This window comes from Anopheles arabiensis, chromosome 3 (genome assembly GCF_016920715.1).
Source record: "Anopheles arabiensis isolate DONGOLA chromosome 3, AaraD3, whole genome shotgun sequence".
NCBI lineage: Eukaryota > Metazoa > Arthropoda > Insecta > Diptera > Culicidae > Anopheles > Anopheles arabiensis.
In genome coordinates this window covers 18,342,143-18,358,445 of record NC_053518.1, presented here as the reverse complement: position 1 = coordinate 18,358,445, position 16,303 = coordinate 18,342,143, and the positions used below count along the sequence as shown (strand labels likewise).

Here is a 16,303-nt window from a genome sequence, read left to right as displayed (position 1 = left end):
GATAAACGGGAAGGGGGAGATCGAATTGATTATTCCGATCATCACGAGCTCTATTTTAACGAGACCGGTTCATCACCCTACCCTATCTCTATTGATACGACCACACCGATCGAGCTGCTCCAATTGACTGTCTGCCCCGGCCACTGTCGGCTGGTTGTCCGTGGCCCTATCCAAACCGTACACAAATCCTTCAAATCCCACACTTGCGTGGTGTGCGTGGGCTTTGCACCCTTTTACACCTTTACCACCAGCCAACGTGTTTGTGTGTATGTGTGGCTGTTGTGTTGCTAATAATTAAAATATCGACACCGATTAACCCAAACCCCAAAGCGAGCGATCCAGGCGAGCGTCGTCACACAACAAACCGAACACACTCGTTCGCGGCACCCGCTGCTCGTTTCACGTGCTGGTCTGAACGCGCGTCTTTCGATATCTGAACGTTGGCCGCGAGTAGCGCGCTTGTGTTGTGTTGTCGGTGGCGACTCGCTACACCATTACACTCGCGTACCGATAGGCCCGACAGTGAGACACACTCAGAGACGAACAGCCGGACGACCGGTGTGCGGCGATCAAGCTCAAACTCAGCTCGCTCACAGCGTTGGCAGGCAGCGATCACTCGAAACGCGCTCTGGAACGTAGTTTTCCCATGCCTTCTCTGGACGTTGATGTATAAACAACGCGCTGATGCGGGCAGCACTTGAACAGTGGCCCATATTGGCCTCGATTGGCCACCCGAAAACAACAAACCGCCACCGCCACCGCCGCCGGATCCGCTCCGACTTTGCTGGTTGCCAAATTACCTTTCGCCCAAAGTGCGCGCACGGGCACACGATCACGGATTGAGACGCGCGTGTGTTACATTCTCTTTCTTGACGCGAAGACGCTGGCGGTCAATGGGCGATTGAGTGGGGGAGAGTGGGAGAGAAGCCGAGGTGGAAAGGGACACTAAACACAGCGAGGCACGGTCCAATTACTAGCGCGATTTTGACATGCCTGCAAGGGAACCGAGCCGACTGAGCTCCTCTGAGCAAGCAACACAACGGGCGCGTCTTATACGCCTAATGCTGCGCGGATCTTTGTTATAGAGAAGATCTTCTACAGATGATCTTTGTGCGATTTGGCTTTTCGCAGAAGTATTCGTGTGCTGGGTGAAGGGGATCGCCTGTTTAAAGATCGCTGCTTTCTAAATACCTCTCTACTACGTTGGGGATTTATGCCATCTAACTTCTTCAACTCATAACAGACACAAACACACACACACCCTGTCTGGCAATAAAGCCTGATTAGACCTATTCCTCACCATTCAGCATCGCCCCGAGCAAACAAACCAGCCGCTTTGTATTCAAGATAAACGACCTCGGTTGTTGAGGTTTGCTACTACTTGCTTAGTGATGGGGGGTTTAGTTTGTTCCGTTCCTTTGGAAGAATATTCGAACCTAGGTGCAAGTACACATTTTGCAAGCTGTTAGTAGCTATTTTTGTTTTTGTTTTAGCGGCCTATTTCAACCACAAATGGGGTATCAATGCGCTACAAAACGCTAATAGAGTGAATATGGAGAATCTAAACAACGAATAATGTTAATCCGGTTGCTCATCTGAAGAATACACGCATTTAATAGAATCATATTCTGTTGTAAATTTGCTAATGATAGATTTTTATAGCTCACAAATTAATATAATATATTCTCTACTTCAGTCACTACTTGGTTTGAGATTTATTCTGAATTTAACAAACGATTATTTCTAAATTTTGGATGGAAACAAAAGACTTTCAAACTCCCAAGACGCCGTAAACCTATTATATTGCTGTTCAAAAGGATAAAACATAGTTATTTTTTCAGCGAAAGCCCTAATTTGTAATGGGCAGTATACATAAAGTTGTATATTTAGAGTATGTAATGACTGTATGATGGCATCAGGCAATTATTGGAGTGTTCAATCTGTTCTGGAGTCTGGAGTGTTTAAACTCTAGGAAGGGAGGGTACCGCATTTTTCGCTAAACGTAATTTATGGATGATCCCTCTTCAGCTATGATCAGGATGCAGACCTGTATATGGCATACTCGATCTATTCGCGGTATGAACCAGACTGATATGATCGTAAAGTATTCTAGAAGTGACGTACCAGAAAATAAAGCTAACAACATACCAGTGATGGAGTCAAATCTAAAATGAAGACTGAACGTATCATACACATAACCAAGCAATAAGACCATATAAAAAGAAGAATAACATCATGACAAACTCTTTACAGGGTTTTCCAGGAGTTCTCATATTTGTAGAACACTTCCTTTACTCTTTCCTAATTGAAGTGAACTTCATATGATGGAAATTTGACTCTATGGCATCTTTTTTGGACTGACTTCTCGGAAATTCCTATTGGATTTGTCCAACAAGTGTGCTATAGAGTCCAATTCCTATTACATTAAGTTCATTTCACGTAAGAAGGAGTCAATAAAGTGTCCCACAGCTATGAGAATTCCTGAAAAACGCTGTAATGTAATATACTAATACAATGGCAATGGGTACAACGGCTCTTTCATGATCAGTTCCGGCCTGTTTCTGAAGCTGGTTACTCTTCGTTTGCAAACATTTGGAATTTCCCCATCACTAGCTACTTGTAGCCCCGACGACATGCAAATCGTAGTCTCTTTAGCAGCAGCACTCTTTGTCAAACGCCGTCGGGTGCTTCTGGCGTGTTCGTTAATAAACCATCTGTACCAACTATGGAACCCACACTCTACACCCCGAAAGTGTCATTAGCAATCGGTTGTGCGTCTCAAGATTTGTGAGTGTGGAATTTATGCACAAGTAACCAAGTGTCGCAGTTGTATCTTGAGAGCTGTGAGGTCGTTTGATCGTTTTTTGCTCTCTATTTAAACATGCTTCATGATCTCTGTGCACATTCAACACGTCCAATACTCGACTCGAACCGAGCTGTTGTTATCATTCTGTAGGCGTACGTGATGATCATTTGGGAGTCGCTGGCGCAAAATTCCTGACTGTATCAGGTCGATCGAGCGGTGATACATGCAAGCACTCAATGGTACTGTTTGTTCGATTCCAAACCCAATCCCCTAACACCGCAGTGTGTGCCGCACGATCGTAGGCAACGCACGTAATTGCACGTGATTTGCATGCCCTGCAGTCCGTACAGACTCTGTGGTCGATGTGAAAAACAGCAGCAGATGTGAGCGATGCCGCGGTTAGTTTTCCGATGGAACAACGCCGATTTGTTTTTATTCCGAAATCCAAAAATAACATCGCAAGAATGTGTGCCGCTGACGAGGCAGTCAGTTTCTTTCCGTTTCGCCGCAGCAGTTACTCGCGGGCTGATTGCTGCTAGTTGGGGGAGTGTATTTATACGCATTCCATATAATTGAGGGAAAACGATTAACGGCCAACGGTGCATCGCTTTACATCGGCTGGGAGGGAGGCTCGCTGGGAATTAGTCAATTAAGAAGGTGACACAGTGGTCAAAGAGAGGGAATTAGATAAGGAAACAACCCCATTACCGACACATTGGACGATGCTGATGTGTGCGCGCTTCCTTTGCCACAGCGCAACAAAGCCACTGTTGGCAAATGACCCTTGCTCCAGTGCTTCTGCTGCTTGAAGAGAAAGCGAATGGGCACAACCACCAACGACGACGCCATGTCTGGTGTCTACCGCGGGCCTTACGCTTTATGTTACCCTCCCTGTGGATGGAAACGGGGACATCGCTGTCACATTGTCCGCAGTGCAACTTTAATAGCCTGCCGACCGACAATTGGCATCCTCAGTTGACGGCGTTACGCTCGCGCTCTTTATCAAGCCGCTCGAAACAGTCGTGCGCCAATATGTCTTTACAGATACAACTCCAGTACGGGAGGTTCATAATCCGTGCTGGTCGCATATTTTGATGCCCCAACCCTTTCAAGGGCGTGCGGAAACGGTTAACGACCTGATTATGGTCTTAGATCTGGGATAGAGCCAATGCGTTACGTTATGCTGCGAGGGAGCGAAGGTTCAACCGGTTCAAGCGATTCAATTTCTAGCACACAGAGGGTGAACAGCACGACGTGGAAAAAAATCGTCGATTTTGAGTGATTTCACGACACACCACACATACACACAGAAACTCCCTCCAAATGAAAGACCCTTGAACTTTGTGCGCCTGCTTTATGGTGCACGAAAACGAATTTTCACTCATTTGTCAGTTCCCATCGTTTACGCTCTCGTGCACTGGATGGATGCTAATGCAGCATGGAAAGTGTTTTAAATCGGAAAGTGCAAAAGAGAGAGAGAGAGAGAGAGAGAGAGAGCGAGAGAACCACAGGAAGCCATTGCCATCATGTCCATTACGTGACGCGGTCGGAGAAGAAGTTGTGGTAATGAAAAAGGAATAGACATCCTCAAGAAACAATGAAATTGAGTGAAAATGGTTCAAGACACTTTGCTCTTCGGAAAACATTGATGTCGTTGGGTGTTGATGGTGACGTCACATTCTTTAAAAGGTATATTTAACGTCTAAGAACTATTCTAAAAAAAATAAAGTCGAATTAGAACTAATTGAGCGTGTAAGATTAGTGCGATATGAATTGCTAAGAAGAATGCAGCGTTAAGAAATAGGGAACATAGTGCATGCATTCTTTTCTTTACTATACTTCAATTCTGAAAAGAAATTCACTTGTTTTGAAAAACACCTCATTATTTAAAAGTTGTTCTATTTCCTTAAAATTCATGACTTCAAAGCAAAAAATTCAAAACACTCAACAGAAAAATGAAGCGCTCTATGTTGTGTGCTGCGGATTGCATACCACATGGTGTGTTTGTACTGCAAATTGCATACCATCAGGGTGTCCGACAAAAATGCGACAAAAAGTTGGTTTGCTATTTTGACATAGAGGTGGCGCTAATGTTGGTTTGAATATGGCGTTATTTTTATTTTGTTAAAAGCGTAACAATTTTTGTTTTGGTTCACGTTTGACTACCAAATCACAGGAATTTGATTATTTTTTCAATTGGCTAATATTCTAAGTGTATTCTATTTAAATATATTGTAATCACAAGAGATAAAAATTTGAAGCCAACAATTCATGCAATGCAAGCAACCGTCCATTAAAAACTTAATGCAAAAAAAGGTAAATATAAATTAAATCTATCGATATAAAGGAACCGTTCATATCGCCAATATGAAAGGCTGGCAAAATAGAATAAAATTTAATTTCTACGTAGCAACGTCACGACTGATTCGTGCAACGCATTTCGTTGTTGTTATTGGAAAAAGCTTTCGGTGTGATAACTCTTCGCTCACGATCGGCAAATTGTCGTGCAGAGCTTTGCCGTAACAATTCATCCAACTTTACGATGTCATTCCATCACAATAGTAAAAAAAATTGGATGTAAAACGACACGTTTCCCCACGACTGTCCCCGTACTTCCGAGGATCATTAAATAAACATTTTGTTCCTCTCGCGACAACTTGTCCGTTTCCCTGTTTGTGGAGGAAAAGATGGTTACTAATCTCGACGCTGTAAAATGTCACTTCCTACAAGCCATTTTTGGGGCTTCTCCGCAAAGTGCGAAGTGAAAAAAGAAAACCCTCCACAGGTTCAAGACCCATGAAATGATCTCCAAATGTCACCCGTCAGCAACTGCTCGCTGGAAGCTGTCCGGTCTGCTTTATCGCTCCTCGTCAAACAACCCGCCCCCTGGTCGGATTATCCACCGTGTACGAACGTACTCGAGACGTACCTTTGTTCATTGTGTCGCTTCATGAAATATTCATTCGGCTCGAGCCCGTCCGGTTCGCAGATGCGCGGCCGCCGCCCGTACATGGCGGACAGATCGGAAGCGAGGAACTCGTCGCCGAACGATGCCGTCTCCTGCTTTCGACGCTTCGGTGGGCAGATGAAGTCGCGCTCCGACATTGTGTCTTGATCTGCAAACGAAAGCAATGGTATCGTGAGACATGAGGACATGAAGAAGTGTTGACTTGGCGTGGTATGCAATACTTACCGGAAGGCGTTTCGACCCGTATCACCGACTCCGCGTCCGAGCCGCCCGAACTCCAGACCTGATCGTACTGGGACCAGCTGAGCGGTTGCTGCGAACCGCCCTGGTCCTTGTCGCCGCGCCCATCGTCATCGTCGGACGTTTCCTCGACGATCGTCTCCAGCATGCGGCTGCTGGTCGCGTTCAGGGGGTTCGCTTCCGTTGCCTCGCCGTACGCCGGCAGCCACGGGAAGGAAATGTCATCCGATACGTCGAAAATGTTCTGCTCCATCATCCCGACTAGCTAGCTACATCTTCTTCCGCAACGGGCACTCTGCAACACGGGAAAGAAAGAGACGAAAGAATGAGTAACTTGAGCATGAAGGTATTCGGGCTAGTATGTTGATTTTACGAAGCAAGTTTTTTACTGTTTGGGAGCTGGAAGATTTTGCCAACTTGATGTACATCCGTTATGTCCTTCATCCGGACGTGATGCTCAAGAAGCAACAAGTACCCTTTTGTAACAGCTGCACCCCGATTTGCTGCTTGCCAAATGCTACCAGATCGTGGTATTTCGACTATCTGAAAGCTGACCGAATTCTTCGACACAAAAGCCTCTCCTCGCCCCAAACAGTTTTGTAAATGCGAAGGTTCGCGATGCTGACGCTCGCTATTCATTTTCACCAGCGCTGAAGAGTGGCGAACGGTTTGTTCCTCAGCTCCGATTGAGGTAAAGCTATGAAGATGCCAATCCTAGTGTTGTACAGCATATTTCATAACCTGACGTCGTGGTCTCTGTTGCTTTTCCTATTCATTTGCCATTCTGCTGCGCCTTCCCTTTTGTAAGGCCACTGCCATTTAGAAACTCGCCCAGAGATGCCAACAGAGCTTTGAAACGAACGTACTACCGCTCGGATTGAAACAGAGTTCGATGAAACTGGGAAAGGTTCCAGCTAAAAGGGAACGATCTTCACGATAATCTTCAGGCACTTGGCGAGCAGGCCACTTTCTGCAGGGGTGGGACGTTCGGCATACCCCGGCACACCGAAACGAACCGATTTCGCCAAACGCTTGTGAAGGTGATGAGATGTAAATAATCCTCTACCCCGTTCGCCCCGGCTTCTCTCCGCCTAGCGCAAAGACGCAAAATCAATCAACACGCCGTGGACCGAACACCGGCAGCGGAGAAGAGGCACCAAACCGAAAGGAAACCGGCTGCACGGATTGGATCGAATTGATGTTTCAGGTTACAGTGCGCTTGGCAGGCGAAACCGAAAACAATGCCCTGCGCCCGGGAAACTTGATCTTGCTAATTAATCTCTCGCTCTCCTGCCCTGAAACGGGGCGGATGTACGAACGAAATAAAGTACGTACTCAATTATGGACTCTTTTCCCTTTTGTTTTGCTGTTGTTGTTGTTCTTGTTGTTTTTGCTGTTTTGCCTGTTGCTCTGCAACCGATCTCGCTTAAATGAAGTGTTATGGGTCGGTTAGCATCAGGTTTAGGAGCGCGAGTTTCCTTCTTTGTGCTGCTGTGGTTGATGTTTCTAGTTTTGCAGATTAAGGAAAGCACGGAAAGCTCGTCTATCCGAGAAGTTCCATAAGCTCAGGCGTAATAAGATATTAATTATTTTCTTATAGTAGAAGTAATATCTTCTATCCTATTAGCTTTGCTGACTACACCCCACACAGTTATATTGGAAGAAGATTGCAATCCGTTTCCGTTTTTTCACAATTATTTGTAATAATAAATATGTTGGTACTGCCTCTGCATAGGTTTCTATAGGATGCATATTTATGAATTATTTTTATCTCCAACTGTAATGTTAAATGTTGAACGTGTTTCAACGAAAAAAAACGGAAACAATATTAAACTTGAACTGTGAAGTTTGTGTTGAGGCTTTGAGGCGTCATATTGTCTTACTTACTCGAAAATAAATCATTGTTTTGATCCTTAAGCGTATGCATCTTATTGTTCTACTTCTTCTCTTTTCGAGGTTGTACCCCGATTTGGTAACGGGGTCCAGTTTCCTAGCTACTAGGGCTCTATGTCCTAAGCCAGCGGTCGGCAAACTTTACAACCGAAAGAGCCAAATTCTACATTAATGTTCGTAGAATTTCACGTGAAGAACCAAATTGTCAAACCAAGAGCAAAATATGTGAATGATTTATGAAATGTATGAAATGCTAAGAGCCATCAAAACTTTTCTAAGTAAACATACATTGCTTACATGATAAAAGTGGCAAGATTGAGCAGATCCAAAAACGATCCAGCTGACGTAAAATCATAAGAATATTTACGATGGAATTGGAAGAATTTCGATGTTCTTCGGATTTCAGACAAGTCAAGCCTTTTACAAAGTTATAATGGTTTATTAGATTCTACCATCGTTTCGTGGTACAGTCGTGAACTCGTACGATTTAACAACATGCCCCTCATGGCTTCAGGTCCCGAATGAACCCCGAACCCATGACTGACTATCCTGCTTTGATAATCAATAAGTCACTGAAAGCCAAGCCCACTAGTAGTACAGGCAGGCCTTAATTGACAACGTTTGTTGTGCCAGGGAAGAAGAAGACAATCGCTTAGTCGACCTCCTATACATGAAAAAGAAGCGTTTTGGATAAGAATCACCATATCAAAGTCTAGCGAGTTGAATTTAGATGAATTCCAATCAAGATTGTAGCTTTGTTCATGTATTTTTAAAAGAAAAAACATTTGATGAATAGGATCTAATTGCAAGCCGTATTCTTTAAATAAAATCCCTTTTCTCTTTTCCCAAACATAGTATGGGAAAGCTCCTGTTGTGTCAGTAATTTTGTTGCATATATATGTGAATTAAGTGGCCGAAAATTGTTTGAAAAGCCTCTTGGTAGATGAGTTTAGAAAAGCATAGTATTTAAGATTTTATAATTTGAGTACGATCATTTGAGATTTCATTCTCGTTTTGTAGCTTACATCAACTATGAATGGCGTAGAGTAGCGATCGGCAAAGTACGGCTCGCAAGCCTCTTTGATGTCTAGATCGTGTCGCTTTATCTTTTATACATGTCATAGAAGTTTCATGTATTTTTACTATATTACTTAGTGTAGAGAGGCCTGAATAAGTCAGTGTTGGGCATGATCATCCAAGGCTAATTATTGTGTCCATCAGCATGATAGTTTATCTCATGAACAAAAGGCTCAAGACTTGAACCCTCAACGGACAGGTTGTTAGATGGTGTAACTGGACAACTATACCAACGTTGATTGGTTGTTTGGTTTGAAATGACTTTGAAAGTTAGGGTCTTATTGACTTCAATAATCTTTGATTGTCTTTTGGAGAGTTGAAATAATTTAGATAAAAAAGGTTTTAAATATTCAAATTACAAATATTTTAGAGATCGAATCCCGACAAATAAAAATCCAATTAATAAAATAAAATAAATTAAATAAATAATTATTTTAAGGCAATCATTCCAGATACGTTGACCCCATTTTTTAAAGCAGTTTTGATCGTTACTGAATGAAGCTTCGCTCTTCATCTTTCACCCAGAAGGAACATAACCCAAGCACACAAACGCCTTAGTGATCGACATTACCCTTTGTTCGCGCCGTACGAAGAGTGAATAATAATTTGATTATGGTGGTGATGGTGGCAGGTGGATTACAAACAAGAACCGTACCGGAATGGCAAACGGTACCTTCGAAGTGCGCCAACCCTAAACCAAGAACATGGTAAACAACGGCACCAAACGGTAAACGTTGTAAAGCTAGACATCCAAATACAAAAAAGCACATGTGAAACAACGCATCAATGCTCCCGAGAGGAGGTGTGGAGGGGACAAGCAAACAACGGAGGGCGCCAGTGACAGTCGTACCAATAGAGTTCCCCCAGTGCGCAAGCACGTTGACCGTAAACTTTGCCACCCTGACAATGGAAAAAACGACGCTTTAGGCTCGCGCGTTACGCACACGGCCAACACAAACACATCATGTGTCACCGTGAGGGAGAGAGCCAACTCCCCCTGAGGGAGGGTGATGATGGATGTCGTTGCGACCAATGCGGGCAATGGTCTATGATCACCATGCTTTTTTTTCAGTACGCAGGGGCACGTGCACCATAGCATTACGAACGGAAGTGATCGACCGTTTCGAATGTTCGTGTTTTTTGCCCCCTTCGCTTCTGTGCGTGTGTGTCGCTGGCGCCTGCTCTTAAGCTGCAAGTGACAAACTTTTATCACTTACTTGTCCATAAACCCCCTCTCACATGCCACTCACCTCCCCAGGGCGCAAAAGGCTAGAGGGAGATGTACACGACCAACACCGGCCCTTTCACCGCCCGATCGTTATCGTGCGGGAAAATGTTGTCTCTCGTGCCGCGGGAGCTGCATTATCGTTACATAATGAGATGATTGAACGGACCGTAGTAGCACGAGCGTTACATCTCGCAGCTCCTTTTTTGGTACCGCATGGAGGGATGGCGAGAGCGATTTATTAGAGTGTGGCAAAGTTTGGGGTCAACGAAAGCATTAGCCGGGGGCAGCGCGAGCTGAATGGCTGCGAGTAGTGATTGATTGACAGCGATTGACGGTAATTATTAATCGTAATGTACTAAAATGCTTTTCTGTTGTTGTGGTGATGTAGTTTTTTGCTGATTTAACGTTATGTTGGACGTAATGTGCACACATTGGACTGAATTAGTGAATTAGACTGTTGATGAGATGACAAACAAGTTATTTTTCTTTCGAAATTATTTATCTTTTAATCAAATTATCTATTTAAAAATCTTGTTTTGTATTCCCCTTTAGTGAAATTTCTGATCAATCTGATCGATCAGCTTCTCTAAGCTCTGTAACAAGTGAAACCAAACACGCCTGAGCGATAGACTCAATTAATTAACAGCTAATAAGCCAGTTAAAATGCTTTCGTTTTTTCCTCCTTTCTTTCCTGAATGGAGGAGGGTTGATATACTTTCCATCCTTCCGGCAATAGCAATAGTAAGCGATCGACAATTGCATCTTGGTGCACAAAGAGAGAAAGAGAGCGCTAAAGAGGGAAAGAAGATGCAGTTTTGCTTTCTGCGGGAAAAGGCATAGAAAAAAAGGTCTTAAATCGATCGGGAATAGATTAAAAAAACACGGAAAATCATTCAGAGCAAGCCGAGGTAGGAAAAGAAAATTCAAATCTCTTTTGCTACACAGATGAAATGTAAGAAATTGAAATGGATTAGAGAAAACCAATCCGACTGTGTCGATTTAGGTAGAAAACGAAACACAAATTCCAATCATTTCCGTCATTTTTCGCAACCCGAGCGTCATGTTTCCCGGTTAGACGCTCCGTCATGCCGCCGCTCACCTTTTTCGAGTTGATTTTCCACTCGCTGGAATGTCGGAATGGCCGCAGGAAAAACGTACGATGCTCGGGGAAGATAAATCGGGCTGCACCGTCTTCTCCGTGCACCATTCCGGGTGGGGAGGGTCGTGTTGTAATGAAATATTGGTTTAAAGTTTCGCCTAAGCACTTCTCGTGTGCCATTTCTACCTCCACCTCCAACAAACACTGGCCGAAAAGCGCGCACAACCTCGGCGGGCAGCGGATATTCATAACCAAGTAGTAGTTATGCAAAAACCAAATTTCGCCAGTGCAAAGAGCTTTTCTTCAGGCACGGGTTTTCCTCGTTTTCACGGGTGAGAGGGGGATTGTTGTTTGCGATACCAGCCTACCTTGTCTGCCACACTTCTGGTGCTTTACGTTTTTGGGACGTCGATGTCGATGAACCTCCTGATTCGCTCAATCTTTTGCCCAATTCGTGGATGCAGAAGGAGGAACGAAAAAACAAAGCAAACAACCGTCAATGATTTGTTAGCTGCCTGATGCACTGTTGCATCGTGCAGTTGACCTTTCCGTGCTACACAGTGCGCCCATCGAGGATTGTTTTTGGGGGGAACAAGCTGTTGTTGGAGGTTATTAAATTAAAGCGTTTCGAGCGTCGTTTGTTTGCCAGCTCACCGGTATGCGGCCGGGAATAGAAACTTAATCCTGTTAGATGCAGGAAAAAGTGGCCGCATTGTACGTCAAGTGCAAGAATGCAGAAAGCGTCTTACGCGGTGGGAGAGTGCTTGCGAACTTGAGCGAAGTACACTAGAAGGGTCAAATCGATCTAGGGTAAGGTGTATGGTTTGGTTGGCAAGGTTGCACTTCCATAAATCGATGAACGAATCAAACATGTATTTTTATCATGTAAGGGTTATGTTGAATTATTGTTATATGAAATCATTGAATACTTTTATGTTAAAATCAAAAATCACTTGAACATTTCATTCGTATTTAATGCGCTTTACAGGGTTTTCCAAGTCACTTTCAAATGTAAACATTATTATTCACCGCGTGCAAGATGTTAATCCACTTCAATCGGACGTTTCATTTCCATCTATATAATTTTTAATTTCTTCAGCATGATTCTCAACACGCCTCAAGCTGGATTGAGTTTGACAGTTCTTTGTTATGTGTTGAAAATCATGTGTAAGAACTGAAATTTTGTTTTGAAGCAAATACACCATTTGACAGCTGTTGAAGAACATCTTGGATGTTTTGAATAGTTATGTGCACATTCGAAAGTGACTTTAAAACCCCTGTTAGGTTAGATACATGAAGTGAATGGTTCATGAAGTGTATAACACTGTTTAAATTTGTAACTAACTTGGAAAACCCTGTAATAGTAACAAATAATAAGAATAATAAACTATAAACAAACAAACAAGTCAAAGTCAGAAGACATATGTGACATATGAAGAGATATTAACTTCTGCAATTTGCAATGTTCTTACTCAAAATTAAGGCATAAAAGGTATGACCAATTTTATATATTATTTTTTAAGGGAAATAAATAAATATTTTCGCTTGTACCCAATTCTTTATTTGATAGGATCTGATTTTCACATAAAGTGAAAATGTATCCTATTTTGTGCAGTAACACATATTGATCAATTTATATTTAACATTTGTGATCGACAATCGATATTGGTTTTGGGCAAAAATAATTTAAAATATTATAATTATGTAAAAAGCATATCTTCAAATGCTTGATAAGGTCATTTGTAGGAACATAAAACAAATAAATGAAGAATACAGGGTTTTCCAATGCATTTTCGAGAATTCAAATCATTATTCACAACCTTGAAAATGGTTAACAAAGGCTGTCAAATGGTGTATTTGCATCACAATAAAATATCAGTTCTTTTACATGATTTTCAACACACTACAAATAACTGTCAAACTCAATCCTGTTCATGTGCATGTGCAAAACCATGTGGAAGAACTGAAACATTATTGTGATGTAAATAGAACATTTAAATGCTGTTGAAAAACATCTTGGAGGCGGAGAAAAATTGTTGAAGACTATGAAAATTGACTCGGAAAAACTTAACTTAAAACTTAAATTGAAAAATTGGCATATTTAATTGTCTGTGCTACTCAGATAAATGAAGCTTATGCTTTTTCTGGTTCTTAAATATCATTTACAATATGCTTTATTTTGTTATCGTTTCAATTTAGGAAACTATGTATGAAATTAAACGATAATCGTTTATATTATTTCACTTGAAATTAATAGCAAAATATTTGATTTATACCATGCACTTTACTCATCTGATTGATCAGTGAAACGATCAGACTGGCTAATCACAAGTATTGCTGTTTTATTTATTTTGTTTCGATGCAATAAATAACGCCACTTTGCTTATGGAAACCGTTCAATCAGAAACACAACAACAAAAAAACATCAAATTCCACCAATAAATATGCAAATATTATACAACAAATTTGCATGCAGCACAGAAAATCGAACAAATCCATTTATCCGTCAATCATTGCTTGCTTTCTCACTGCGCGCCCGGCTGCAATAAATGATCCGCAGCAATAGTGCCAAAACAAATTTTATATCAACTCACCATTACACTCATTATAACCCATTACAGCCTCAAACGGTACGGGTGTCTCCTAACAACCCCCATTTCTCTCCTCTCATCTGTTGAGACAGCTTAGCGATATTTGCACTCAAGCGCAGTGGGGGTGGGTTGCACGCAAAATTCCACCCGGCAAGCGTGCATATCATGCGCATTGATTAAAGCAGCGCCTGCACACCGTTGCATAATGAACGATTGCTTTCTCCTGCACCAATCAGCCGTGTCGACGAGCCAGTGCGCCCTGCCCAATGTCCAATCCACACAGCCCACATTACACGGCCCGGATGATTTACTGCAGCCCGCGAAAGAAAATAGAAAAAAACGGAGAACTAGACTCGCTACACAATTGGCTTTGATTTCGTGCGCTCGAATACGGCTGCCATATATCTATGCGTTTTCCCGTTTTGTTTTTTGCATGCGGAACAACACGTTTATCTCTGGGGGTTGAAGCGTAGTGGTCGGGCTTTACGACACCGTCCGTCACCGGGCGTCGTAAGCGATCGTTACGATTGTGTGCGGTGCTGTGATAACGAACGGTATGGGCCGCCCTTTCATGCTTCCCTATGGCCAAGCGACACGTAAAAGCTGCTGTCGTGTAGTGTTTTATCTTGTCCATGCAATCTGTAGCCCCAAATCGGCCAAAAACATCGCGACGGTTATGGTGATTTTGTGTGTTTTTTTCTCTTCATTGTGGCATGACTCAATAAAAGCATAAAAACATAAAGCCACGATGCAAAATTGTGCCGTACTTCCGAGAATTGTGCCACAAATGCTGGTTGGTATTTGGCAATTAATTACAAAGCCCACATTAATGGCATAGTTTTAGCGCCGTGCACCGTAGTAGATTGGGAGGTAAAGCGAAAATTAGTTTCCCAAAACAAACCCCACTGTTGGCGTGCCGGCATGGAAAGGCACTAACGCGACTGTTTGTGTAAGAAAAAAAAAATATCTAAAAGCAAAGAAACAAATACCTTCGACGCTTAAAGGAGGACAGCGGGGAGCTTTTGTTTTTTGTGTGTGTTTTGTTTGTTGCAAAAAAGCCCCAGTGACTGTGCATTTGTTTTGTGTCTAGCTGCCTATTTTTTGTTCCGTTTGACAGTCTGCGCACGGTTTGATGGTTTTCTTCCCGCGTTCACACCGGGGTAGTACCATCACCGGGGGCACTGGCTGAGGTTCCCACACGAAAAGAACCTAACCTTGTTCTCTATTTTGGCAAGATGGTGTGAGTGTGTGTGTGTTTTTTTGAGGCTTGTGAAAGTGTAGCATTTAGGGATGCTGGTTGACAAAAAAGCGACCAAACTTCATGCCGAAAAAAACGGAGTAGCAACAATCAACCCTCCTTTAATCAAAGAAAAGATCAGCATTTTCTTATGGCTGCATTTGGCTTTTTTTTGCTACAACGTAGAGCATTGCAACGCTGTCAATTTGACTGACAAGAGGTTTAATTAAAATTGATTTTCAACCGCATGACGGCGTGTGAAATAAATCGATTCGTATAATACTGTTAATAATGAATGTAGTAATAAATTGATTGAGTGTCATGTTTCGCGATTATATTTGCAAACCTTTGGAACACAAAGGCAAACATTGAACGCTAATAAAAGACTTAAATTTATTTTATTTTTTCCACACACAAAATATCATAATAGCGATGAGCGTATCATAAAAATGATTTAAAACATTATTCCAATACTTGGTAAGCAGCAAACGGTCAATAAGTTCAGCAACGATAAGCTATAAGTTGTGCTTCATAAGAAATATTTATCAGTCCTTTACGAAAATCGTTACAATTGCTTAGTGTTGTTTGTTTTTATTTTTTACATACATTAATATTTTATTGTTTACTAAATTTAGTTACATGTCACACTTTAATAATAATTTTGGAATAAAAGAAAGATCCTTCTATAAGGCAAACAATTTAGCCTAAAGTATGTTTCATCCTTAACAAAATTATAAACTTCTTCTTCTTAAAATTATGTTTTTTTTTCCATTTTGTTAAAAAAAAACAGAAATATTAAAGGTTAGGTTAAAATGAAAGGTACTCTAGAAATATGAATGAATTTAAAATAAACACCAACAAATACATTGAACGTTCAAATTTAGCTTTTTTTTATTTTGAGATTTGAACGCAGGTCGATTGTGCATTATATTATGTTATATACATTGACGCTACTGAAGCAATTTATGTCTGACACGTTAAATTTTAATAAGATTGAAAGCTGCTCCATTTAAACCCATTCACGGTATTCAATATTTAATTCATGATGTTTTCATAACAGTACAAGATTACACAAATAATTACATCCATTAACGACCTACTTAAACAATACATGCATACAAAGGGTACATATCAATAACAATCGTATTTGCATTGTAACACTCA

General features: G+C 41.9%; 1 protein-coding gene across 17 annotated transcripts in view; it reads right to left on the bottom strand.

Moving 5' to 3' along the window:
* LOC120900599 (filaggrin) overlaps nucleotides 1-16,303 on the bottom strand; it is a 148,856-nt gene that overhangs the window by 114,676 nt on the left and 17,877 nt on the right. For 16 of the 17 annotated variants that reach the window (XM_040307828.1, XM_040307830.1, XM_040307833.1 and 13 more), the window contains exons 2-3: nucleotides 6,000-6,309; nucleotides 5,736-5,922 (exon numbers count right to left, since the gene is read on the bottom strand). In XM_040307828.1, the coding sequence (XP_040163762.1) occupies nucleotides 5,736-5,922; nucleotides 6,000-6,270 (458 nt within the window). In that variant the 5' untranslated portion in view covers nucleotides 6,271-6,309. Of the gene's footprint in view, nucleotides 1-81; nucleotides 233-5,735; nucleotides 5,923-5,999; nucleotides 6,310-16,303 lie in introns of those variants that run through there. The other variant, XM_040307838.1, reaches the window with a different exon arrangement.